This window comes from Triturus cristatus, chromosome 3_2 (assembly GCF_964204655.1).
Source record: "Triturus cristatus chromosome 3_2, aTriCri1.1, whole genome shotgun sequence".
Classification (NCBI taxonomy): Eukaryota; Metazoa; Chordata; class Amphibia; order Caudata; family Salamandridae; genus Triturus; species Triturus cristatus.
The window spans coordinates 302,087,118-302,114,099 of record NC_140584.1 but is presented as its reverse complement, the minus strand read 5'-3'; the positions used below and the strand labels follow the sequence as shown (position 1 = coordinate 302,114,099).

The following is a 26,982-nucleotide window of genomic DNA, read 5'->3' as shown; positions in this document are numbered from 1 at the left end:
GAAATGAGGGACAACAAAGCTCAGGCCAAGAACCTATCCCAAAAACTCCAAAAGAGAAAATATCCATTGACCATAATCAACAAAGCCAAGAAAAGAGCAGCAAACAATCATAGGGACGCCCTCCTTGAAACATACGAGACGGAAGACAAAGAGAAAGACAAGATACCCATATGTATCGCAACCTTTAACATTGCATCAGACAGGGTTACCAAGATAGTCAATAAACATTGGTGTATCCTCAACAGTGGCAAATTGAATATCCCAAAACCTATGTTCTCACATAGGAGAGGGAAAAACCTCAGGGACATCCTGGTTCACACCCGTCCAAAACCTCCACACAAAAATGACAACAACCAACAAGTGATTAGTACACTACCAACAGCCCATCACCCATTTTTTATTTTTTTATTTTTTTTTTTGGAAACATGTTTTTATTGCAGAGTTATAAACAAGGCATTCATTAAGTCAACCTGTACACGCATGTCATCTCAAAGCACATCCGTCGTTATAAAAATGCACACAGCCATTCAGCCCACATCCCGGGGGCCGGGCGGCGTACCAGTACAGTGACTCAGAGTATCATAGCGAACATCTCATAGAGATGTCAGGTCAACAGCATAATATAGTATCTGCTTTTATACCCATCAAACTCCCTCCCCAAAAACGCCGCCAAGTATAGTCAGCCACTCAGAGTGGTTGGCACCAGCATTGTTCGTGTCCACAACATCAGGTCCACACTAGTGCCCTCCCGTGGTAGCAGTTCCTAAGGCCTATCGGTAATCACATTATATGTACCCAAGGAGCGCTGCTCTGGAACCCCGTTCCCCTGTAGTCCTCAGTCATAAATCCTTTCTGCAGGCGCTCTTCTGATCACTACCGCAATACCCCATTAACTCCCCTCCACCCTTCCCACCCCCCAACTGCTGCTGATGTGGGTTACAATTGTGGGTTCTGACGCTAAAATTTGCCATTAGTCGGGTTTTGCATTTGGTCTCCCAAGCCTCATGGAACCCCGCCCTCCGAATGTTCGTGTTCTTCGCACTCCAGCAGGTAGTCTTGCAGAGCCTGTACTATCATCTCCCAAGCCCTCGCTAACTCCAAGCCCTTCTCGTTACCTGCCTTGGCAGCCTGTCGCCTTCTGAGCACACTTTCACATCTAGACCATTTCAACAGCTCATTCATCCATCTCCTAACTGATGGGCCCTCCCTGGATTTCCAGTGCCATGTAATCTCTCTCTGGGCCAACATGAGACCTAGGTCAATGAATTTGCTCGTTACTTTCGTCCTTGCCGTATGAGGGAGCCAGAGCAGTAGACATGTCGCCATGTCGAACTCTACCTCCCGGTCAGTGACTGCGTTCAGAAGCTCTCCTACCTCAGCCCAATACGTCCCTAGCTTCGGGCACCCCCACAGTAGATGGTCTAGCTCGGCCCCAAGCGCTAAGCATCTCGGGCATGCCGCATCCTGCACCTTAAAGTATCGTCCAATCTTTCCCGGGGTCAAATAGGCCCTATGTAAGATGAAGAAATGTACCTGCTGAAAACGGGCATTCCTGCTACCCTTCCACGTCCTTCGCAGAATATGGCTCCAGACCGTGTCCGGAATGGGTTTGCCTATGCTTTCCTCCCATTTCTCCTTCAATGCTGTGAGCGGCTCCATTCCCTCATGTAGCATTCTAGAGTGGAGGCAGGTCACCGCCTTAATCGTTCCCGCTGCCATCACCACGTACTGGCAGGCCATGGTTGTGGTAGGTTCCACCAGCCCTGCCCTCCAGTGTTTTTGTATCGCTGCAATCACCGCCGCATGCAGGAGGTAACTCCCATCCGGGAGGCCAAACTGATCCTGCAACACCCCGAAGGGGGCAAGCACCCTGTCGACATAGAGGTCCCCTACCATCTGCAGCCCTAACTCTTCCCACTCCGCCAGCGGGGACCAGTCGCCGCCATGCGGCAACGCCGTCAGCATCCCCAGAGGGATCTCCGGTGCATACGGTCGTGCTGCTTTCGCTCTCTTCATGCTCCTGTGCCAGTACAGCCAAAGAGTTCTCTCCTCTATGGATAAGCCTCTCAGATCCAGTTTCTGTTGCATGACTATGTAAGATAAAATGTGTCTCTGGATACCGGTCCCCCTCTCTTGTTCCGGGCCTCTAAACACTTTAGCAACGTTCTGCGTTAAAACTTGTAGCTGTGCCGCCAGGTAATATAATTCAAAATCAGGGACCGCCAACCCTCCCTCGATTTTGGGCCGCATCCAAGTAGTCAAGGCCACCCTACACCGTCCGCTCCCCCAAAGTAAGCCAATAATCAACGTCCTCAGGTCTTTGAAGATCCGCTGTGGGATCCAGATTGGCAGGGTACGGAAGTAATAGAGCAGCCGAGGCAGAGCCACCATCTTTAACAATGCAACTCGGCCCTGCACCGACAACGGGAGGGAGGCCCAGAAGGTCATGCACCCTTTAAGGGCCCTTATACAACGCCCTATATTACCTTCTAACAGGTTCGCGATGTCGTGGTAGATTCGGACCCCCAGATAGGTGAAGCATGTATCCTCCCAGACCACATCCACTGTGGGAGGGGGATACGGCGTATCCGCCCGCAGCGGGAAAACACAAGTTTTATTCCAGTTTACCTTGAGGCCCGATAGCCTGCCAAAGCCCGACAGCATCCCCACAGCCCCTACCAGAGCTTCTTCGATATTTTCTAGGTACAGCAGGAGATCATCAGCGTACAATGATATATGATGAGTCTCCTCACCACAGCCAATCCCATTGTACAACGTCCCTGCCCTCGCCTGTGCCGCCAAAGGTTCCATCGCCAAGGCAAACAACAGGGGAGATAGCGAGCAACCTTGCCTCGTCCCCCTGCACACCGGATAATCGGAGGATATAACAGATCCCAATCGTACCCTGGCAGTGGCAGAGGAGTAGAGGACCCTCGTCCAACGCCCAAAGCCATCTCCCAGACCGAACTTCTCTAGCACCTCATCGAGGTACCCCCATTCCAGGCTGTCGAAAGCCTTTTCGATATCCACTGATAATACTGCTGGTTTCTGATCAAGGTTCCAAGCGCTGTCTATTATGCGAACCAGGCGGCGAATGTTTATAGATGTGCTCCTGGTGGGAATAAACCCTGCTTGGTCCTCATGAACCAGCATGGTCATGTGTGGCAGTAATCTAGTGGCTAGGATACGACTCAGTATTTTATAATCTACCGTCAACATAGACAATGGTCTATACGACGTCACATCGGAGGCCTCCCTGCCAGGTTTCAGCAGCGGCACCACTAATGCTTCCCTCATCGACTGGGGTAGACGCCCAAGTGTCATGGCTTCAGTGTAGACCACCAGGAGCCTGGGCGCCAAAACATCAATATACTGCACATAAAATTCAATCTGTAGACCATCTACCCCGGGAGTTTTGTTTCTAGCCATCTGCTTGATGGCCATCCGAATCTCTGATAGCGTTATGGGTCCGCCCAGTTCTTTCGCGGTCTCGACATCCAACATTGGGAGATGAATAGTCTCCAGATAGTCGGCTATTGTAGAGACATCCACCCCCAATTGACTCTCATACAGGCCTGTATAAAACGACTGGAATCGCTTCAAAACCGCAGTCTGCGAGTAGACTACCTCCCCTGTCTCTGTTCTAATGCTCATGACCGGGCAACCTCTAGGTTCTGAGTTAGCTAGCTTAGCCAGTAGTGTTCCTACCTTGTCCCTTTCCGCATGCACTCTGGTGACATACAACTTACAATCAAAACACCGCAGTCGCTGTGTTTCAGTCGCAACTAACTCCTTCGCCTCAAGCAGCTTGTCCTGTAAGTCTGGTCGCTCGGGCCTGCGCCGCTCTAAATCCCGCAGCACACATTCCGCCTTCCCCAGATCAGCCAGGACCGTCGTCCGTGCATTCGAAAATCTGCCCATACAGATGCCCCTGGCCACCACCTTCATTGCATCCCATTCTATTGATCTCGTGGTAGTTGAGCCCTCATTCTCCCTAAAGTAGTGCTCAATGCCCTGAAGGACCGTATCACTAAACACCAGGTCTTCTAATGTATCAGGCCGCAGCCTCCATGTTGGGACCGCTGACCTCGGCCGCTGCCACTGCACCGTCAGCAGCAATGGGTTATGGTCTGAGATAGTTCTAGTTAGATACTCCGTGTGGGCCATCATGGGAGCCAGGGGTCCGCTACACAGAATGGAGTCTATCCTAACATGCAGCGCATGTAAAGCTGAAAAGAAGGAATAGTCCCTGACTCCAGGATGTTGCTCCCTCCATACATCTATAAGGCCCCACCTCTCTTGCCAGTCTGCCCTGTGTGCTGCTAACCGACGCACTGGGGAGTCGGCCAATGGTGGATGCGACCTATCCAGTGCAACATCAGTGATTGAGTTGAAGTCCCCTCCTATTAAGATGGGGCCCGCCAGGAAGTGTGCCAGTGAGCCTGTCAGGCTAGCAAAGAAGCGGGCCTGGTCCGTATTAGGAGCATATATACTGCACAAGACCACGTCCTGACCATATAGCCTCCCCTCCACCGCCACAAATCGACCTTCAGGGTCCACTAGCTGGTTCGTGGCCTGGAATGGGACCCCCGCTCTCGCCAACACCCCCCTGGCAAACGCTGAGTACGTGGTGCCAAACACCTGGCCATGCCACCTCTTCTGCAGTGCAGTGTATTCCTGCTTGGTCAAATGAGTTTCTTGTAGTAGTGCAATTTGGATGCCTCGCCTCACCAGATGGGCGTGTACCTTATATCTTCTTGTCATAGTTCGAAGTCCACGGACATTCCATGTGAGGCATTTCAAATTAGGTAATGTCCCCATTGCAGCCATTACCCAACAATTTCACCAGTGTCAATTGGCCACCCACAGCATCGCAATGTAACCCCCCAACCAAAACACCCCAACAAACTCCCCCCCCCCACCCTTCTCCCCAGAACAGGACCCAATAATGCAGTATCAGCCCCCATCCAAACCTGCAACACTCCACACAGTCCCCTACTCTGTAGTCGTCACTACAGAAGGCCTTAAGGGCAACAAGAGGGTGATTCAGAGCCGACCCGGAGCAGGCCCGGCCCCCGCCCCGAGCCCATGATCCCATGTGGTGTCTCAACACAGTACCTGCTAGTCCACAGAGCACCATGGTATTCAGCTAGACCAGGAGTTGTGAATATGGCCTCACTCCCAGGGTCATTCATTAAATAGGCCATCGGCCGTCTGTGGGGTGACCGCCGGCCCCCCCAGAACTATCAACATCTGAGATGTCTCCGCCAGACTTTCCCCCATCCTCCAGAGTCCGAGCCCGCCGACATCCTCTCCTGTTGTGAGCCCGTGATGATCGCCGTTGCAGCCAGCGCTCCCTTTCTGTCTTCCGCCATCTGGGCGTCCCGCACCGCTCTCTACGAGTTTATTACGTTTGCGGATGCGTTGAGATTTTCGCACCTGGACCGGCTTCTGTCTCTCCTTCTCACATTTCCCTTTGCGGGCCGTGCCAGCACGATACAACTCAAGCCACGACCACACTTCATCAGGGGTCTGAAAGAATTGGGTCGTTCCATCCAAGATCACTCGTAACTTTGCCGGAAAAAGCAAGGAATATTGTATGCCCTCGTCCCTCAGTTCTTTTTTCACAGCCCCAGAAAAGAAGCCCTGTTTTTCTGGACCTCCTGTGTATAATCGGGGAACACCGTGACTGAGCTATTCTCCACCTGAAAGGGGCCCACCGAGCACGCCCTCTGTATCAATAGATCACTGTCCCTGTAATGCAATAGTCTGACCACCATTGGTCTGGGAGGGCGGCCCTGCATGGGCGGGCGGGCCGGGACCCTGGGCGCTCGTTCCAGGGAGGAAAAGGGGGAAGAGACCCTCCGGGGCCACGATTGTTTTAAACCAGTTCTCCATATAGGCCACCGCATCATCCCTTTCAATGTTTTTCGGCAGGCCCACTACCCTCACGTTGTTCCTCCTATTTCGACTTTCGGCGTCCTCTGCCCGTTTCTCCAGTGTCGCCAGGCGGCCAAGGATATCAGCGAGTTTGTGTTCTGCAGTCACTACTGCCGGTTTGAGCTCAACAGGCCATCACCCATGCAGTAATTGTAGTGTGTGTCACTTAACTACTACCACTAAAAAGGTGACCTTCAACAAAAGAATAATGTGGGAATTATGAAAATTCACCACCTGCAACACCGCAGGAGTGGTGCACATGATCACGTGCCTGTGCGATCTACACTATGTGGGCATGACCACTAGGAAGGTCAGCACAGGATATGTGAGCATCGTAGCAACATCAGATGCCACAGAGCCAGCACCAGAATGACAGTACATTTCAACGACATGAAACACACTCCAAACGACAAGCGTTGGGTAGTGTTAGAGCATATAACACACTGCGATAACCTAGAACAGAGGTTATTAGAAAAGGAGCAAAGATGGGTGTATAATTGCACACAGACCCGGCAGGCCTGAATGACAATATTCCATGGGGACAGTTCACTAAATGAACCACACATTCAGCACCCAACCGTATTATCACCCTGGACGAATGTTTTGAAGAACCTTGATAATACATCTATAACACCCTAGATACTTTTTCGTTCGTTTTGTTCCACCTCTATCTTTTTTAGACCCAAAGTCATAAACTCATGCTACCAGCAAGGTCTCATATCCAACATGACCATTGGGACACAAACACTGAGTGAACACTCGTCTAAACTGAGCATCACTGTGCCCTTTATGAACATTTCTCCTACAAGTGGACCCCCACGTGGGCCCTTATGTTTAATTTCTAGATATATTTTTAATATATCAGCTTTGGCATCACCCTTTTTGGCCCCACAATGAGCCTCTCACAGAGACCAATTTTTGTTTTTTGTCGGTCTAACAACCTTAGTATTTTTATTTTATTGTATTATATTATCTTTTTTCTGATTTTCATTCCAGTATTACGTGCTTTCCTTTGTCCTAGACAGCCAGACGATACTAGGAGGGTACTTCTGATTAATGGTTTCACCCCTCCAAGATGGCCCCGTTTTTCGCTAAGAAAAATGGACGATTTTCCAACACACTCGGCCCGGCCATACTTTGGTTTCATGACTGATTATATATTGCTTCATTTAACTTCCCACTTTATCAATTTGATTTCTAGATAATCTTGACAACCGCACTAGTACCTACCTCAGTTATACTGCGGGGGCAAGACCGAGGAACACTTTCATATCCTCCCAAGATGGCCCGTGTGTATTGCCAACAGTAGCGGCCATCTTGGTTCTGCTTTAACTTCCACAATCTAGTCAAACTTGGTACACTAGCATGATTGGGCTCTTTCAATACTATTTAATCTGCACCAGGAGACAGACGCTCTAAGATGAGGTCGGCCCGGGTGCCAGTAGGTGCTATTAGACGGAGGTGTGCTTTGACGAAGTAAGTTCCTTTACCTCAACAGTTTCTTCCGGACATTTCAAAGCACTATTTTTCTGGTTTTTTTAGCATCTGCCATCCACGTTATAGGCAGACACAGCAATATGCTTTGCTGGTAGTTCTCTTATTTTCTTCTCTTTGCTCACAATTAACTACAATGCTCTATATCTCTTTAGGGTAAGACTATAAGACCCTCTACCCCAGCAGACCATGAGGCATAGTATTGCCGAAGCATAAGTATGTTCCAGAAATTTTGAGAACATTACGTGTTTATATGTTGTATGTCATTTGGTGTCCAGTTTTTTCACATGTGTTTTTAAAGTTCTATTTCTGCATCTAACTATGCTTTCACAACGTCTGATGTGTTTTATTATACCACATGTGATTAAAGCACTGATTAATAATTATCTCTAAGGGCACCAACTATAGAGGAGTACATTGATCGGATTAACTCATTGGGTATGGACCTACCCACGTGAGAGGTGGGCAGTCATTATGTGCTAACTTTTCATTTTGTTTTATTCCCTGAACAGATACTACGGGTCAAAGACTAAACTGTATGTATTTTGAATCGGGTGCTCACACATTAGGTGTGTACCCTCACTTTATTATAGGTTTTCACAAGGAGTGGCACGCATGGGGCTGGTCCCCGTATGGTCCTGAAGAAGAGGTTTAGGGGATACCTCGAAACATGTTGACCGAATATTAGGGACTGTATACACATAATAGTTATATCTTTTCCCTACTATTTAACCCCCTTTTTATCCATACCAACTAGGAACAAGAATAAAATATTAGCTCACTAGCTAGGTATTTTTAACATCACTTTCACCACTCCACAAACACTGCACTGCACATTTCTTCACAAAAAAGTGCTCCTACGTAGATCTGCAAGTTGCAGCACGCCCCAAGCAGCAGATGTTTGGGATGGCCCCAATGATTAAGCACGTCACCTAGGGGCAACCCTGGGTGAGTGAGGGGACTCAAGAAAAGAATTTTCTTTTCTTTGGACAGGGGTCTTGTTTTTTCGGGCATTCAGCGAAATCCCCTTTCCCTTGGTTAGGTTTTTTGGATCTGACATTTACACATTTTTTGTGAACTACTCATAAAAGCAGTCAGATATTTTAAATAATTCATTGCTAAGCATTGAATAGTAGGCTAAGCATTAGACATAAAAATCTGCATTAAAATCTTAGTAACAAAAAAGTCACCAGTGCCGTATAATCCAACCATGTGAATAAATCTGCAATAAACAATTTAAAAAATGTAATTAATTCCAAGATGATTCAATTGAGGCCTCAAGGGGCCAGACATAAGTAATAGTTCTTTTAGCCCTTGACTTACAAACAAACTAGGGGGCAAAGATAAAAATGTTCTTTGAGGGAAATCGGTTCCTTTACTGGGGGCATTCTCCTCATGTCAGTTCATGTGCTGCCCTCAGTAGTTGATTGGTGTTGATGTGTTGCGACTACTGACTTGCGGATCTCCTAACAACAGGGACTTTTTTTTTTTTTTTTTTTTTTTTTTTTTTATTGAAACTCTTGTGTCAGAAAAACAATTGATACAAAGAATATAAATTGGCAAGCAGAAGAAAAAACATTACAGAATCACATGAATAAAATAATTTAGACAATACGGAAATCAGCCATTACACAAAGTGAAGATTCCAAATTCTATCAAACTTCATAATCCCACCTATTCGCTGTGCATATCGCATTTCGGATTTTCTAACATTCTTTATCTTTTGCAGCCAGACAGTAAAGAGAGGGACAAGGATTGACTTCCAGTTCTGCAGGATTAATGACCTTGCAACTGCCATTGCAATAAATAATAATTTAACCCACGGTTCTGTCAAACCTAAATCGGAGTCGTAGCCATACAATATTAAATTAACATTATAAGTAATCCGAATCCCACAATACTTTTGCATATATTCGAATATCTCATTCCAAAACGGGATTATTTTAACACAGTTAGCTATAATGTGGGACCAGTTTGCGGGAGTATGTTGCTGGCATCTAAAACAAGTGGCCGTAGTATTGGGGAACATTTTAGCAATGGCAGCAGGGGTACGGTACAGGACTTATCACAAAAAGTAGTTATAGTTACTATATGGGCTCATTAATTGGACTTTGCGAGTGAAGCAAACAACATTTTTCAGTAAAAATGTGGTGGTCTACCTTATTGCATGTTCGCACAATATGAGGGACTGAACCTGTTGCATGAAGAATGGTTTGAATGTATTTACCTAAAAATCAATTGTGTACTTTCAGTAAAACAGGAGAAAAATGAAAAAAGTTTCTATTTGCACTAGATGCAAGTCTGGTGTTTGTAACCGTTTGTATATAAACTGATTTTCTTTTTTCTCTGAAGATTTTCCAGGCGAGGTGAAGCTTGCACTTTAGCAGTGTAGTTAACTGTAATTTAACCATTTTGGTTCAGGCCAAGAAGAAGGTTCAGGCCTGATTCGATGATGAGCCTCTGCCTCATGCTCTGCATGTTGCATATCTGGATGAAATTTTAGAGACGGATTCTTGTCTTTATGCATACAATTTTCCACCATAATGAGTATGATAGTAGTGAACAGTTTACAGCACTGAACAAGCCTTACGACATGCCAGTGGCCTAGACACCTTGCCGGAAGTTGACATTACCACACACTTGCACCAGGTATTTGCGGCCCGGGGCAACCAGTGACTTGTCTACATCAACCCCCGCCTGACCTGCCACCAACCCGCCAGACAACTGCGCTCCTCCCTCTCCCCCGCATCCTCCAAAGCCACAGCGGAGGTCGTTCCTTCTACCTCGCTGTCAAGTCCTGGGACGGCCTCCCATTATACCTTCGAACCACAACTTCACACTCTGACTTCAGAAAGGGACTTAAGACTTGGCTCTTTGACTGAAGACCTGCGAGACCTCAGCGCCTGGATACCCCCAGGGGTGATTAGTACCGCTTTATAAGTGCAGTGTGATTGATTGATCAATAAGTATACGGTAGCAAAGGAAGGTTAAGTGTAGCTAGCTTTTATGGATCTGAGCTCGTCCTTTGATTCTGTCAACAGGTCAAAGCTCTTGGAAATTATGATGGATTTAGGGGTCGAGCCCAGTGTTCTAAACTTGATTGTGACATGCGCCAAGTATGAGTATTGGCCCCCTTCTATTTTCACTGTATTTCAACAGTTTGGAAAAATACTTGTTGAATTTTAATGTAGATTGTCATGGGGTTGGCAACTGTAGTGTACCTGCTCTGATTTGTGCCAATGACACTGTCCCATTAGCAAAAAATTGCGATTGATTGTAGTGCTTATTAGATCATTTCTGTGCCTTTATGAACATCCTGGACCGAACAGTAAACCAAAACTCATATAATGCAAGGCATTTACTGGTAACTGCATACATATCAGCAAGGTTTCGTCATATTCTTACCTGGAAATACTTTTTGATGATACTCCACTGGGGTACTGTGAAAGCTTGCAGGATTGCTGCATTAGCAAGGAGTACTGAGGCGGTCGTAGATTTTGCAGCCAGAATGAGTAGCAGGCCGATCAAAGAGTTGGTAATAATCTACAAGGCTAAGTGCTGTCCAGGTGCCTCATATGGGGCTTCTGTGAACAGCCTGGGCTGAAGAAGGTGGAAAATGCTTTTTTAAAAGGCTGCTAGCTGTATTCAAGTCAACTAGCAACTATCTATGTCATTCTGAAATTGGGCTAGGGTACCTAAGCGACACTGTGAATTTGCAACCGCTTATGTTGTGGTTCAAAATTTGGATCAAAGCGGAAACCTCATTGATTCGCCTAATTATACTGGACTGTCTCAAACTGGAAAAGGACTTACAAATGCCTTGAATTACATACACATGCAAGACCTGAAATTGGCTGGACCTTAGTGAATTGTAAAGAAATCCATGTACCTTCTCTCCCAGTTTTTCTAGATTATTGGCAAAACTGTTTTTATCCAAATGTGTAGAGGAGAGAATGCAGGAAAGTCAACTGTTGCTGCTCATGCTCAAATTCAAACTTGTCTTGGCATCAAGCCTTATTTAATAGGCGTCAATAACTTTCATCTTAGATTTTTGCTAACTAGACTACAGTTGAACACTATTCACTTCCTTGTTGCACACCCCAGCCATGGTACGTTTGCTGCTAATTTTTTAACTACAAATTTTATACAGCAATTAATATGCACGCAATCCACATTGGCATAATGAATTGTTGTCCTCACTTGCTATATCTCGGTTTTAAAGATTTATGATTTGATATGAAACTACATTTTTTTTGTACTGATTTTAATGTCTCTTGTGTGATTTTATTGTATTATGATTCTTATATGGTCACTGGATGACAGAATAAAGATTAGATTGGATTGGGGAACATCACACATTCATTTGCAGTAAACATCGAAATTCTCCATTGCAACATGTCCCCAGAATGTGTCCCAGTGCTACCCTACACAATGACCAGTCACGTGATCAATTGGAAGCTGTGATTATGCTCTGCAGGTAGGGTATGCAGTTAGCCGGAAACTGGACCGGCATACTTCAAAGCCACCATACAGTTCTGATCTGAAATGCTGTTGTCCTCCTGAAAGAAACAGTAAATGAGCCCTGCAGATACCTGCTAATGGACTATGTTGGCAGACTTCTAAGCAAACAACAGTGCCTGATATCAAAGACCACAATCTCTGCACTATAAGTTTTGAGGAGATTTGTGGTCCCACACTGCTTAAAAGATCTGCTACTCTGTATCACATAATTGGAGTTGTGTCTCTATAAATAATTGTGCCTCATCTCCTCACATATCGGTCATTGTGCCTTTTCACTTTGAACAATCATGTAACTGGTATGTATCTCTTTACCTGGGTATTTTTCCACAATATTTTCACTTCATCACACAAAACCTTGAGGTTCAACCAGTTTCCATTATACTAGGTTTTTACATAATTGACTGTGCAGTCCTGATGAGACCCTAGACTATCCATATGGGCCAAAACATGTCATTGCCTAGGGGAACCTGGCTAACAGTTAGTTGTTGACCTGTCTCAAAAATGTGGTGGTGGTGGTGAGAGTGAATGAACGGTGGTCTTTTTTTTGTTTTTTTAAATAAAAACATCTGCTTCTTGTGGTAGCAGTCCCTCTTAGCATTCATGAACACGTTTACCACAGTAAGCTTTGGACTTTGAACAAAACCCCATCCTGATAGCACATTAGTGCTGGATTTTTGATTCATTACATTTTTCTTTATTATATGAAGTTTGTATATGTTTTTTTCTCTCCATTTTGCACATATTGTATCCTGTTCTTGGATACAACCATATTACCAATGCAATAAGACATTAACCCGAGACATTATACTTCAATTTCTCTGTTGCTGTTGAGTAAATAGTATATCTATAATATTGTATGCATACCAAAGCCTTGCTGATTTTTAGATTACCACAAAGTATTTATTAATTTGATTGATCCAAATCTTTTAATGATGCCTCTATCTTTATTTAGTGTGTGACAGGGCTCTTTCCTGCTTACAGAAATGGATTTTAAAAATCATAGCCCAGTCAGGGTATTTTCCACCTTTGAACTAATTCTATCCTGCATTATCCATTTGAGTTTTGAGGTATGTTTTATACAGCATAAAGGGAAATAAGCTGGCATGTGTCAAAAGTTTGAAAAATAGTGCAAGCGACAGAATAAGTCCACTACTTGAGTCGTACCCTGCCTGCACGCTTCAAAGGAAATTGTCTTGTCTATTTTAAAATGGCATATTCTGACTAAAATAACACCATTTGAACACAAGGTTTTTATTGCCAAACTCCATTAGAAGTTCAGCAGTGTAGTTAATTTATGAAATCATAGTTTTCAAAAAATGTAACATTCTGAGTGATGTAAATAGTTGGATGAACGGATGGTCATTGGTGCGCATTACATATTGCCACAATGAAATGGTTATTTTAAAAAAGGGACCCGAAATTGGGAAGAAAAAAAACAAGGTTTATATTGTCAATATTGAAAGTGGATGTTATTGTGTTAAATTCTCCCTTAGTACGTGGACCATCCTGTGCTTGACTTCACTATGTTTGGTAAGAATGTGTGATTGTTTGTTTTAAAACAAATTTAAGCTAGTTAACTAGCAGAATGTGCTGCTGAATTGTTCACATAGATTAATCATTGTATCTTTTTCCTTTTTGTTAGAAAGTCCATGAAACAGAACCCCTCAGCCGGGGTGCACACGTTCTGCAGTCGACAGAAGCCCATCCCCGACGGAGCTGCACAGTATTACGTGGCAGGTGCGTGCAGCTGACTAAGGAAGGGCTTGGCAGCAACAGGGCATATTTGCAGGGAAACCAAGAGGTTTCTGTGGGGATAGAACTTGTGGCATGGTGGTGGTCAGAGCTCCTGGCATGGACCCTAAATATGGGGCAGGTAGTACCGCATGGGGTCGATACTCTTGGCGGATAACGCTGCATGGCGTGTAGACCTGTAGCAGGAATCAAGTTCTGTACAGAGAGGGTTCTGCAGGTGTTCAACGTTTTCAAGCAAGATCTCTGCAAGCAGTCAGATTCCTGGACATGTGATCCTTAATGGGGCTAGGGCGCTGGGTCAAGGCTCCTGTTTGGGGATAGTGCCTGACATAGCGTCAGGGCGCAGAGCATTGGGTAGAGAGGCCTGTAAAGTTGTAGAAGCTCAAGACTGGATAGTGCTTTATGCGAGTCATACGCCTGCAAGTGATCCCAGCTAGGACAAGGCAGTAAAACAAAGATGCCCAAGGATGTTTGCTTAGGGCTTCAGACTGAAAGGCTTATCTGGGGACTTCATAGCATGACAAGAGTAGATGTTATATTTACTATGTCAGTTTTAAAGGTTTAACACCGCTCAGTAAAAGCAGTTTAGCCAGAGCAGAGATGAGCCATCTCTGGGTAGCTTGCTTTGGTATCAGAGGGTCATAGTTCAGTCTCTTATCTTGATGTATGCCATTCCTTTTTGTTTTCAACTACTCAGGGCATCTTCCAGTGAAACTGCCAGACTACAGCAATCGACTGCGTGTCCTGGTAGCAACCTATGTGACCTTCAGTCCAGATGGAACAGAGCTGCTGGTAAACATGGGAGGGGAACAGGTAAGGTCCTTCTGTGACTAATGGCTAAGCCTTGTATGACTGTTACCAGCCAGAAAACCTGTGGTGGGGCATTGTATGCCTCTCCAGAAGTGCTTGCATTAAGGAACACTTTTCCCGTTAATAGTAATCTTTCCATGTTGATGTATCATAGCATGGAATATAGAGCATCCACTTTCTGATGGATACATCTGCCAGTGGATTCCTCACCTTGTGAATTTCCCCTGCGCCAGCATTCCACTGAACTTTTCTTTCCCAGCACTCCACGTCGACGTGGGCGACGTCACAATGCATCGGCTCCGCACGCGACACCGTACGACGTCATCGGAGCCATAAGAAGCCCACGTCGGCGGGAGTCATCGACTTCGAGGTCGTCGAAGTCGAAGAAGCACCACAAGAAGAGGAAGGATTCTTCTCGTCGTCGGTCCTCGAAGTCCAGGAAGTCGAGGTCGGCTTCGCCCCGTCGACGTCGGAGCAAGGACTTGTCACCTTCTCCTTCTCCGTCTAAGTTTCCGAAGTCTCCCTCGCCGAAGCGGGCTCCAGCTCGTTCCCCGACGCCGTCACCGGCTCCGTCCAAGACCTCGACTCCGGGTCAAGTGGAGTCTGATGTTCCTTTGGATGAGCAAGAACAGGAGGAGGATGTTCCGGTGCCGGATGACTCTGCGGCTCCGGTGGATGATTCTGCGGAGCCGACGCAGGTGACTTTACAAGGGGATACAGGGACGGTCCCTTATCCCCAATTCCCGGCTCCAGGTACGGATTCCTCAGGCTTTCTGAATGCCATGTATGGTATTTTTAATAGGGCGGCCTTCCCATCCGGAGCACCAACTGGTCCCGTGGGTCCGATGGCGTTTATGCTAGGGGTGCCGCAGCATTATGCTCAGGCCCCCTTTCTGCCCTTTCTGCCGATGGCGCCTTCTTGGCAGTTTCCGGCGCCGGCTGGGGATCTGACTCGACTTCGGATGGACCGTCAGTCTTCGGAGCCTTCTTCGACGCCTAGGCCGACTCCATCGGCGCCGCGTCCGGCGCCGCCGACTCCACCTATGGCGCCTCCGGTACCTTTGGCTCCACCGACGCCGCGTACGACGTCGACGACGCCGGCTCCCCGGATCCGGTCGAGGCGGGAGGCCCAAGGGGTATTGGAGGAAGGAAGATATCGAGCAGAGGTGGAAGAAGGTGAAGTCGACTCTTCTTCGGATGAGTTTGAAGGAATAGAGGAAGCAAGTGGTTTGGATACCACCCCAGAGTGGGAGCATGCTTCTGCAAGGTCTTCTCCTCCACAGGAATTGGCACCCTACCATGTGGTGATTAAGAAGGCCGCAGAGTTGTTAGATCTGCAGCTACCCTCTGTGGAGTACAAGTCTAACCTGCTTACGGAGGTGTTACACTCTCCGACGTCGGCTTCAGAGCCTTTGTTGCCTTTCAATGAGGCCATCTTGGAACCAGTGTTGGAGGTGTGGAGGAAGCCTCTTTCAGCTCCGGCGGTTTGCAGACAGGTGGCAAGAAGGTACAGAGTTGCACCAGGAGACCCGGATTTTTTGTCCACACATCCATCTCCGGAAAGCCTAGTTGTGCAGGCTTCATGTTCTAAACATGCTTCGGGTGCTTTCCCTCAGTCTCCGGCTGATAGGTAGTCAAAGAAAGTAGATCAGGCAGCCAAGAAGACCTTCTCCTCAGGAAGTATGGCGCTGAAGTCATCTAATGCCAAATGCTTGCTGGGGCGTTATGTTCATGCCTTGATGGACTCTATCAAATCTTTGGCCCCTCAGTTGCCTGAGGGGGATAAGTCGTCCTCCTTGGAAGTTGTTGCGGACACTCAGGCGGCTGCCAGGCAGGTGATCCAGTCTGGGCTGGATACGGCGGACTCGGTGGCGAGAATTATGGGGTCGTCCATAGCCGCAAGGAGGCAGGCTTGGCTCCGTTCCTCTGGATTCTCAGCAGATGTTCAGGCCACGTTGGTTGATCTGCCATTTGACGGACAGAAGCTGTTTGGGGAGAAAGCAGATTCTGCCCTTCAACGATTTAAGGACAGTAGATTGACGGCGAAGTCCTTGGGTCTGCAGGCTCCTGCTAGGGGTACAGCTTTTCGAAAGTCTAGGGGATTCGGAAGATCATCCTTTCGCTCCTTCCGACAACCCCAACAGCAGCAGCAACAACAGCAGCAGAATCCCCTCTATAGGTCCTATAGAGGGAAGCAAAGGGGTCGGAGAGGTTCTGGTCGCAACCCCTCTTCCTCCTCCTCCTCCTCTGCTCCAAATGAGGCTTCAGGGAAGCAGCCCTAGATCCGCCATCCCGGATCATGTAAGACCTGTGGGGGGTCGGGTGTCCTACTTTCTACGGGGTTGGAAATCTGTTACAACCGACCTTTGGGTTTTGAACCTCGTAGAGACTGGGTACGCCCTTCCCTTTCGGGAGTTTCCTCCCCCTTACCCTCCTTGCCAAGGTTATTGCTCGGAAGACCATCTGCTTCTCCTGCAGAAAGAAGTTCTGGCCTTGCTTCAGAAGGGTGCAATAGAGGTGGTTCCGGAGCAGGAAAGGGGTCAGGGATGCTACTCCCGGTATTTTCTGATTCCCAAAAAGGACGGCAGGTTGCGTCCGATTCTGGACCTCAGAATTTTGAATTTTTACCTGAGACCGGAGAAATTCAAGATGCAGACTCTTGCGCAGGTTCTTCAAGCATTGCAGCAAGGAGACTGGATGGTGTCGCTCGACTTACAGGATGCGTACTTTCATGTCCCAATCCTGAAGTCGCACAGGAAGTATCTCCGTTTTACGGTTGGGTCGCAACACTACCAGTTTGCGGTCCTCCCGTTTGGTCTTACTACTGCACCTCGAGTCTTCACAAAGGTGATGGCAGTGGTGGCTGCTCATTTCAGGAGGTCAGGGATCCCGGTTTTCCCTTACCTGGACGACTGGCTTCTGAAGGCAGAGTCCCCAGAGATAGTGCAGCGTCATCTGCAGGTGACATCTCAGCTGTTATTCGACTTGGGTTTTTCAATCAATGTGCCCAAATCTCACCTGGTGCCCTCTCAACGCAACCTGTTTATAGGAGCAGTACTGGACACTACTGTGTGTCGAGCATTCCCTCCTCCTCAAAGGATTCTCGACATTCAGGAGATGGTCCCTTTATTCCACAGTGGAGCGGTTGTTCCAGTTCTGAAGGTCCTTCGCCTGCTCGGTCTGTTTGCCTCCTGCATTCTGTTGGTCAACCACGCACGCTGGCACATGAGGGCGCTCCAGTGGTGTCTCCGCAAGCAGTGGTATCAGCACAACGGGGATCTCGGGGAGTCGATCAAGATCTCCGGAGAAGCTGCAGCGGATCTGTCTTGGTGGGGCGTGGAGGGCAATCTGTCTCAAGGAAAGCCCTTCCATCTACCTCCATCGGTGACCACAGTGATAACGGATGCTTCCACTTTAGGGTGGGGTGCGCATCTGGGGGATCTGGAGATCAAAGGACTTTGGTCTCCAGAGGAGAGGTTGCTTCACATCAACCTTCTGGAATTGCGGGCGATTCGTTTGGCGCTCAAGGCCTTCCTCCCTTCCCTTTGCGGTCAGTCGATTCAAGTCCTGACAGACAACACGACCGCGATGTGGTATGTCAACAAGCAGGGAGGTGTGGGGTCTCTTTGTCTATGCAGAGAGGCCTTGCGACTATGGTCCTGGGTTCAGGACCATCGGATTTGTCTGATGGCAAATCATCTGGCCGGGGTGTTGAACGTGCGTGCGGACAGTCTCAGTCGGCAGTTCTCCGCCGACCACGAGTGGAGGCTCCATCCGGAGGTGGTTCGTCATGTCTTTCGGACGTGGGGGACTCCTCGGGTGGACCTGTTTGCCACCCGCGAGAACGCGCACTGCCCGTCATTCTGCAGTCTCCAGTTTCCGATGCAGGGGGCGTTGGGGGACGCGTTTCAGTTGAGTTGGGGCTCTCGACTCCTTTACGCGTTTCCTCCCATACCCTTGATTCCTCGGGTTCTGAGGAAGATTCGCCAAGACCGGGCCCAAGTTATATTGATCGCCCCGGATTGGCCAAGAAGGGTGTGGTACACAGATCTTCTCCACCTCTCCTTGTGCCCTCCGCTCCGTCTCCCTCTGAGGGCAGACCTCCTCTCGCAGTTGGAGGAGCAGGTTCTACACCCCCACCTCCAGAGCTTACACCTTCATGCCTGGAGATTGAACGGGGCAACCTGAGTTCATTCTCTCTCCCGCCGGATGTGGTGGACGTTATTTTATCGGCCAGGCGACACTCCACCAAGTCCATTTACTTCTACAGGTGGTCTAAATATGTTAAATGGTGTGGAGAGAGATCCATTGACCCTGTAAATGCCCATCTTTCTGATGTGCTCCAGCTGGCTCTTTCCTTGGCTCAGCAGGGCTGTGCTGTGGCCACGGTCAAGGGTTATCTTTCGGCCTTATCGGCTTTTCTATGCCTTCCTGATCAACCGTCACTATTTAAATCTCCGGTTGTTCTGAGGTTTATCAAGGGCCTTACAAACATGTTTCCTCCCACTCCATTTGTAATGCCTCAGTGGGACCTTAATCTAGTTTTAACCTTTCTGATGGGGTCCCCATTTGAGCCTCTGCACAGCTGTCCTTTGAGGCTGTTGTCATTTAAGGTGGTTTTTCTTGTAGCCATAACCTCGGCAAGGAGGGTGAGTGAGCTTCAAGCTCTTAGTTCTAAACCCCCGTTTTTAACCTTGCATGCTGAACGGATGGTTCTCAGGACCAAGGCTGCTTTCCTGCCAAAAGTTGTCACTCCATTTCATTTGGGGCAGTCCATTACTCTCCCTGTTTTCTATCCTCCTCCTCATCCTTCCAAAGAGGAGGAAAGGCTTCATCGCTTGGACCCAAAGAGAGCTGTAAGCTTTTACTTGGACAGAACGAAGGACTTTCGTATGGGCGATCAGCTCTTCGTGGGTTATGTTGGACATACCAAAGGAAGAGCGGTGCACAAGCGCACGTTGTCGAGATGGATTATCCTTGCCATCAAGATCTGCTACGCCCTGGCTGGTAAGACCCCTCCTGAGGGCATTAGAGCTCATTCAACTAGAGCTAAGTCATCTACATCTGCTTTGGCCCGGGGTGTTCCTGTGGCAGACATTTGTAAAGCCGCGACTTGGGCCTCCCTCCATACTTTCGCAAAGCATTATTGCTTGGACTCAGAGATGAGGAGGGAGGGCCACTTCGCGCGCTCTGTGTTGCAAGACTTTCTGGTATAGGAAGGTGGACACCCTCCTCCGGGAGTGGGGACTGCTGTGGGAATCTATTCACAAGGTGAGGAATCCACTGGCAGATGTATCCATCAGAAGAACAAGTTACTTACCTTCGGTAACGCTTTTTCTGGTGGATACAGTATCTGCCTGTGGATTCCTCACTGACCCACCCGCCTCCCCGTTGTCCACCTTTGTATACCATGAAAGAGGTCTTGTGGGAATGTTTTGATGCTTTCTTGTACATTTGTAGGAAATGCTTGTTTGATTAGCATTCCTTTGCTTTGTATGCTATGTATATATATTGGTATTCTGTATACTGTGTATACTTGGAGTTGTCGTTGGTTCACCTGTTCGCCTCGAAGGAACGGAAAAAATGGGTGGAACTGACGTCATCACGCCGACGTGGGCTTCTTATGGCTCCGATGACGTCGTACGGAGTCGCGTGCGGAGCCGATGCATTGTGACGTTGCTCACATCGACGTGGAGTGCTGGGAAAGAAAAGTTCAGTGGAATGCTGGCGCAGGGGATATTCACAAGGTGAGGAATCCACAGGCAGATACTGTATCCACCAGAAAAAGCGTTACCGAAGGTAAGTAACTTGTTCGTCGGTTATGGGTAGGATCGTATTCTTAAAAATGGTGGTTGTTAGACTTGGGGGTCTCTATTTGGCACAGGTATGCACTTGTGACAAATAGGGACCCTCGCCTCTAGTCAGGGTAGGGGGGTACACTCTTAAAATAACCCCTGCTCACCCCCTTGGTAGCTTGGCACGAGCAGACAGGCTTATCACAGAGGTAGTGTGTAAAGCATTTGTGAACACATACAGTAATCAAGTGACACACTACAGATGGACACCACACAGGTTTTATATCAAAAATAAGTATTCTTTATATAGATTTACCACAAGACCATAAATGACAAAAATCCACAATACTGTTACTTTAAGATGGTAGAATTTAGCTTAGTTCTTAAATGCGACTCTTTAAGTCAATGTACCTTAAGATGCGACACGCAGGGCAACGAAAGTGTTGCAACGATGTTGATGCGATGAAAGTTTGGTGCAAATAAATAAAGACGTGAAGATCTTCCAGATCCGGCACACTTCTCCGATTTTGCGAGAAGACTCGATTCGATGCGTCAGCTGCAGCGGCGACACCACTCTATGCGATGCGACGACAGCGGTTTTGGCGGCGACACTCTTCTCCAACTTTGCGAGACGCTTCCGCTTGATGCGACAACTGCAGCGGCGACACACTTTACGCGATGCGACGACAAAAGCTCCGACGGTGGCACGCTTCTCCGTGGATGCGAGGCGCTTTTCTTGATGCGGTGCAATGCGACAGCTACGATGGCTGCGATGGCGACACGCTTCTTCCTCGATGCGAGACTCTTCTCTTGATGGGGTGCAATGCGACAGCTACGATGGCTGTGATGGCGACACGCTTCTTCAGCGTTGCAAGACACTTCTTTGAAGATGCGAGATGCTTTCGCTCGATGTGACAACTGCAGTGGCGTCACCCCTTTACGCGATGCGACGACAACAGCTCCGACGGCGGCACGCTTCTCCTTCTTGAGTCGAGCTTCCAGCTTCTTGCGATACGCAATCCCTCAGAAGGCCCCAAAACAGCAGCAGGCACTTCCAAAAAACTCTAGGGAGCTGGTGGTTGAAGTCTGTTGTTCCTGAGACTTCAGCAGGAGGCAAGCTCTTTTCCAAGCCCTTGGAGATTCTTCACAAGTTGAGCCAAAGTACACACAAAGTTCCTTTCTCCTCTCTTTGGCAGTAGGCAACCCCTGCAGGCCAAACCCCAAGTTTCAGGGATAGTCTCCTCAGTTTCTTCTTGGTTCCTCTCTTCAGCAGAGGTTTCTTCTTGTTTTCCCAAAGTGATCTAAATTCTTGTGCTCAGGGTCCCAATACTTATACCCCAAAATCCTTTGTCCTCTGAGGGCAGAGGGGCCTTTGCCTTGTTCAAACCGATTCTGGTCAGTCCTGGAGTACTTTGTTTACCTGACTCCTCCTTTCCTTTCAGAGTGCAGGGCACAAACATCAGACGTCCCACAGGAGGTGGAGCCAGCATTGTGGAGGGAAAGCACAGCCCTGGAGCACTTTGTTGACATGATTCCTTCTCTCCTTCCACAGTGCAGGGCAGAGACAGCAGATGCACCACAGGGCGTGGAGCCAGCACTGTGGGGGGCAGGCACTGTCCTATTCAGGTCCCAGGTGCAACTCCTCCCTCCCATCAAGATGCAGATCTCTCTATTCACCACTGGGCGGACTCACCCTGTCTCCTGCAATCCCCCAGCCCTGCCACTCAAACTCCAGACAAGGAATACACAATCTAGCAGAGGCAGGTTTGAATGGTTAGACAAGAAAATACCTACTTTCTAAAAGTGGTATTTTCAATCACAGAATGTTAAAACCAGCTTCACTAAAAGATGTATTTTATCATTCTGAGTTCAGGCATACTAAATTCGATTTTCCACCATGTTCCCTGAGTCAGTTAGGATTATAAGATGTAATAATCAAACTGCCTATTCTGGCCTATGGAGAACAGGTAGCCTTGCAATAGTGAAAAACGAAAATGGCTGTAAATCACTATTAGAACATGCCACACACACCAGGGCATGTCATACCTTATCCTTACAATGCATCCTGCCCTTGGGCCTACCATAGGGGTGTCTGATATGAAGAAAAGGGAAGGTTTAGGGACTGGCAAGTGGGTGCACTTGCCCAGTCAGCATGACAGTACCAGACTGCACGCAGGCTCTGCAATGGCAGGCCTTAGACACACTTTTACCGGCTGCTTCTGTGGGTGGCACAACCAGTGCTGCAAGCCCACAAGCAGCATTTGAATTTACAAGCCCTGGGCACTCCTGGTGCACTGTACTAGGGTCTGACAGGTGAATCAAACCAACCAATCATGGCATCACTAATTCGTACAATAATTTACAATAGGGAGAGCATATGCACTTTAGCACTGATCAGCAGTGGTAAAGTGTCCAGAGTCATAAAACAGCCAACAGGTCAGAAAAAATACAGGAGGAAGGCAAAAAGTTCAGGGATGACCCTGCAAAAAGGGCCAAGTCCAGCAGTGGTCCTGCAGCGTCTCCTTTATTATTTCACAAACTTGCCGCTGCACTTTAGGCCACCCTTTTTTAAAACACTGGAAGCGGACATGAGACGATTTATATGGCATGGGTCGCGAAGCAGAGTGTCCTTAGCTAAGATGTATCAGGGCGGGCTTTCTCTACCCAACATGGAGCAATATTACCTAGCCGCGCAGCTCCAATGGCTGTCACGCTGGCTCAGCACGCGCCACCTTGAGGACACCGCAGAGCAGGTGCCCGGGTTCACCCATCCCCAAATCGTCGCACTGTTTCATCCGGGTCGAACGGGAGGTGCACCTACGCAGCTGCTGGTTAAAGTGGCATATCATTGTTATCGGCACAGCCTACGCATTATGTGCCATGTAGTGCCATATGCACCGTCGCTCCCTCTATTAGGCACACCCAGGAGTCTAAAGGCTGTAACGAGTGTGGAGTTGGTACGCTGGGAGAAGGCTGGAATACACACATTTGGCGATCTGTACAATGATGGTCAGCTCGTCCCGTTTGCAGACCTCCCCGGGAGCTCGGACTTTCCGCAGGGTCAGTTCCTATTGCACGCTGCAGTGACGCATGTACTCACCGTGTTATGGGGCGATGTGAAGCAGGAGCATCCTACCCACCTAACTATTCAATACCTGCATGAGCTGGGCACCGGCCGTCACCTGACTAAGTGGTTTGCAGAGTCCCTCAGGATCCACACGTCACGGCGTCTGCTGCCACTTCGAGTCCGCTGGGATGCAGATCTCGGATGACCCACCACTGACAGGGAATGGGAGAAGATACTCGAGAGTCCCACGCGAATTCCACGCAATGTCAGATTTCGTCTCATTCAGTATTATGTTGTCCATAGCGCCTATCTGACGCCGGATCGTATAAATAAATATTTTGGTCCCACTGACACCGTGTGTGCATAGTTTGAGGAGGCTGATGCGGATTTACTACACATGCTTTGGTTATGCCCTACTGTTCAGCCGTATTGGGGAACCGTTACCGACTGTCTAGCCCAGTGCACGGAACGCACTCTGGACTGGTCGTGGGAGGTGTGTATTCTGGGATTGTTTTCAAGATCGAAAGGACACAAAGTGACTTCTAGGTTCATAGACTTGGGCCATATAGTCGCCAAGCGTCTACTCATGTGTCGCTGGAAGTCTCCTGTCCCCCTAGTAGCAATAGCTTGGTATCTCTCCTTACTATGTTGGGCACAAGCGGAAAGAGTGGCGCTCCGCCGTGAAGACGCCACGGGGTTGCGTAAACAGCCAATAGCAGAAGCATAGGACACAATACTGTCTGACTTCCGCGTGGCCTGGCGTGACCGCTTGGAGATGCAGGAGGACGAACTTGCTGCGGATTCTGGCTGAGCAATAGTTTCTAACTTATAACCTGCAGGCGGACGGTGGGGGGTGCGCGTGACTGCTCAGTTTGATAGCTCATGCATGTGGAGTTTGGCCGTGCTGTTTTCTCCTCCCCTCCTCGCCTGCCCCATTCCTTTCCCCTACACCCCCTCCTTCCTTCCCCTCCTCTCCCCCCCCCCCCCTTCTCTCTGGCGCGCCGCCTGCTCCCTTTGCCCAGATACACATTCAGCCCCAAAGCACCAACACACACCACCTGCATGATGGACACGGTATACTGGTAGGCACGGGACGCTAGAGTGCGCGCTGCGACTAGCAGTCCTAGTTAGGCGGGCTGCTATGGCGTGGACGGTGGGTCATAGAGGTAGGGCACACAACGGCGCAGGGATTCATTGTAAGTGTTCCGGGCAGTGGAGTACATTGTTTAGAGTTGTATATTTGTTTTTATTTACTTACTCATGGTTTAAATCTGTATGCAAAGATAACATGCTAAGGACTCACAATTGGAGCCTGTAAAAGTTGTTGTTGCTGGAAATGTGGAACATCACAACTGTATTAGTTGTTCACACATAGATTCAATCTGTTTGGTGACACACCCTGGTGTAAATGTACTGTGTACAGTGATTATCGTACCAATAATAATAAAAACAAAGTTAAATTAAAAAAAAATAGAGCATCCACTGAAAATCCTCTCCCCCCCCTCTATTAAAGCACAGAATAAACTGCATTTCTCAACATGCCTATTCTTAGATCTCATTGTCCATAAACGTCATAAAGAACATTCCCTGAAGTTTCTGTAGTTTTATCACTGAATTGGAGAGAAGAGTACTATTTCTTTAACTGCATGGAATTTAAGTGTCGCCAGGCATTGGTTTCCGTTCTCAGCCATTCACTACTTGAAATAAAGTACATTTGACTGTATTTCTGTTAACTGTTACCTTAGTACATCTTTGCTGCATTGTATGAAGGACACTTAAAAGTTATTTCTGTCCATGTACACTCATGTAAGATAGCTGGGAGACATTGCCATTCCTGCTGCTTTCTGTCATATGGCTGATTCCTAGTGTCTGCTGCTGTGTTTTTGTTGTGTTTCCAGATCTGTTGCAATCTTCGTTTTCATTGTTTGGGCAATGATGAGATTTTCTGTTGAGACTTTCTCACTGGGCTGTTTGTCTGTAAATTTCACAGGTTTACTTATTTGATTTGACATTCAAGCAGCGGCCGTACACATTCCTCCTGCCAAAGAAGTGTCCTTCATCTGGTGGTAAGTATAAGTGTCAAGCGGAGCCAGTTAAATATAGCTTCATGCAGTTGAACAATTTGTATTGTATAAGCATGCATGTCTTTTATACTTCCAGCGGGTATTCGTGGCTTTTGCAGCGTGAATCTTTTCTGGATTCATATGCTGTGCATTTTTCTGAATTCTAATGCTTGGGACCAGAATTCTTTTTCTTTCTCCTTTTTTTTGTGGGAGTAATTGTCAACTACTATATGGTGGTGTCAGTCTTTTTGTGACGTCTTATGTGCGCCGTAAAAGTCCCTGAGTGTGCTCTCGATCTTCAGTTTCTTTTTTCCACTGTTAAGTCTTGAAGCAGAACAGAGAAGCTCCGATGATCAGAAGATTTTGTCAATGGTTCTTCGAAGAAAAAGCTACAGAAAATGAAGGAAAGTTAAATGCAATAAAGGGAAAAGCAGGAAATAAGCAAAATCTTGTCAGGACCGAATTTCCTACGAGAGACCATCAGGCACTCACCCACACGGCCAGAAAATGTCCACCCAGGTACCCTGGGCTTTCAGGGGGGATGGAAAACAATCTTTGTGTTTTTCCCCCAGTATCACCACAAATTTGCACAAAAGGAAAGTCACAAAATGTACTATTTAGATGAAGACCACAGCGCCAAAGGTTGCAAACCCTGCACCAAATTTTGGCCGAAATCCTTGAAGGCTAGACTGAAACAATGGTGAGCACGCTAAGCAACAATGCAATCACAGAAAAAACACATTTTACTTAGACAATGGGCTACCCAATGAGCTATCCAACGAGGAAGATGAAAATCCAGCGCAAACAGAGCTCGAACAGGGATGAGAATCTGACATTGAAGAGGATGGATCATCAGCTTTAAAAGGGTGAATGTGGTAAGGAGAGCTGTGAAAGAGGTGGATGCCAAAGGCGCCAGCAGGTAAACACTCCAGCCTCCTCTCACTCTCCCCCAGCAAAGATGGACTCAATCGCTGTTAAAACGCTACCTCTGGGAGCAGGCCTAAGGATGCCTCATCAAACAATGGGAGGAAATCGAACACTTGGTACAGTGCCTGTCAGAACAATATCAAGATGGTAACTGCTGCCATTTTGGAAGGCAAGATAATTGCAAACACTTGCCTCAAATCTGCACTTGATGCAATGGACACCTCAAGCAGACTGATATGCGCAGGAACAACACTAAGGATGCATGTTAAGTTCAGAGTGTCAGGTTTCAGCCAGAACAGCAGGCATCTGCTATCAACATGCTTTTCACAGGGGAACATCTGTTTGGGCCGGCAGTTGATGAGGCCTTTAAACAAATCAAGAAAGACAATGAGACAGCCAGAGATATGGAAGCATTGCATTTTGAGGAATCTTTAAAGGAGTGTCAATGTCAGCAAGAAGGCCGACAAACAAGGGCTCTTTCCAATCATCTACACCCCATTCAACATTCAGCCAACAAAGAGGCCCACACATCAACCGCAGCACTCCTTTGCACCCCAACTTTTTTGCAGTAGGGTACAAGGACGAGGGCAAATCCTGAGAGATTTAGGGACCA

General features: G+C 47.7%; 1 protein-coding gene across 9 annotated transcripts in view; it reads left to right on the top strand.

Annotated features, from left to right (window-relative positions):
• Positions 1 to 26,982, top strand: part of WDTC1 (WD and tetratricopeptide repeats 1) — a 475,018-nt gene that overhangs the window by 247,847 nt on the left and 200,189 nt on the right. For all 9 annotated transcript variants that reach the window (XM_085647700.1, XM_085647694.1, XM_085647701.1 and 6 more), the window contains 3 exons: positions 13,598 to 13,692; positions 14,405 to 14,520; positions 25,370 to 25,445. In XM_085647700.1, the coding sequence (XP_085503826.1) occupies positions 13,598 to 13,692; positions 14,405 to 14,520; positions 25,370 to 25,445 (287 nt within the window). The remainder of the gene's footprint in view (positions 1 to 13,597; positions 13,693 to 14,404; positions 14,521 to 25,369; positions 25,446 to 26,982) is intronic.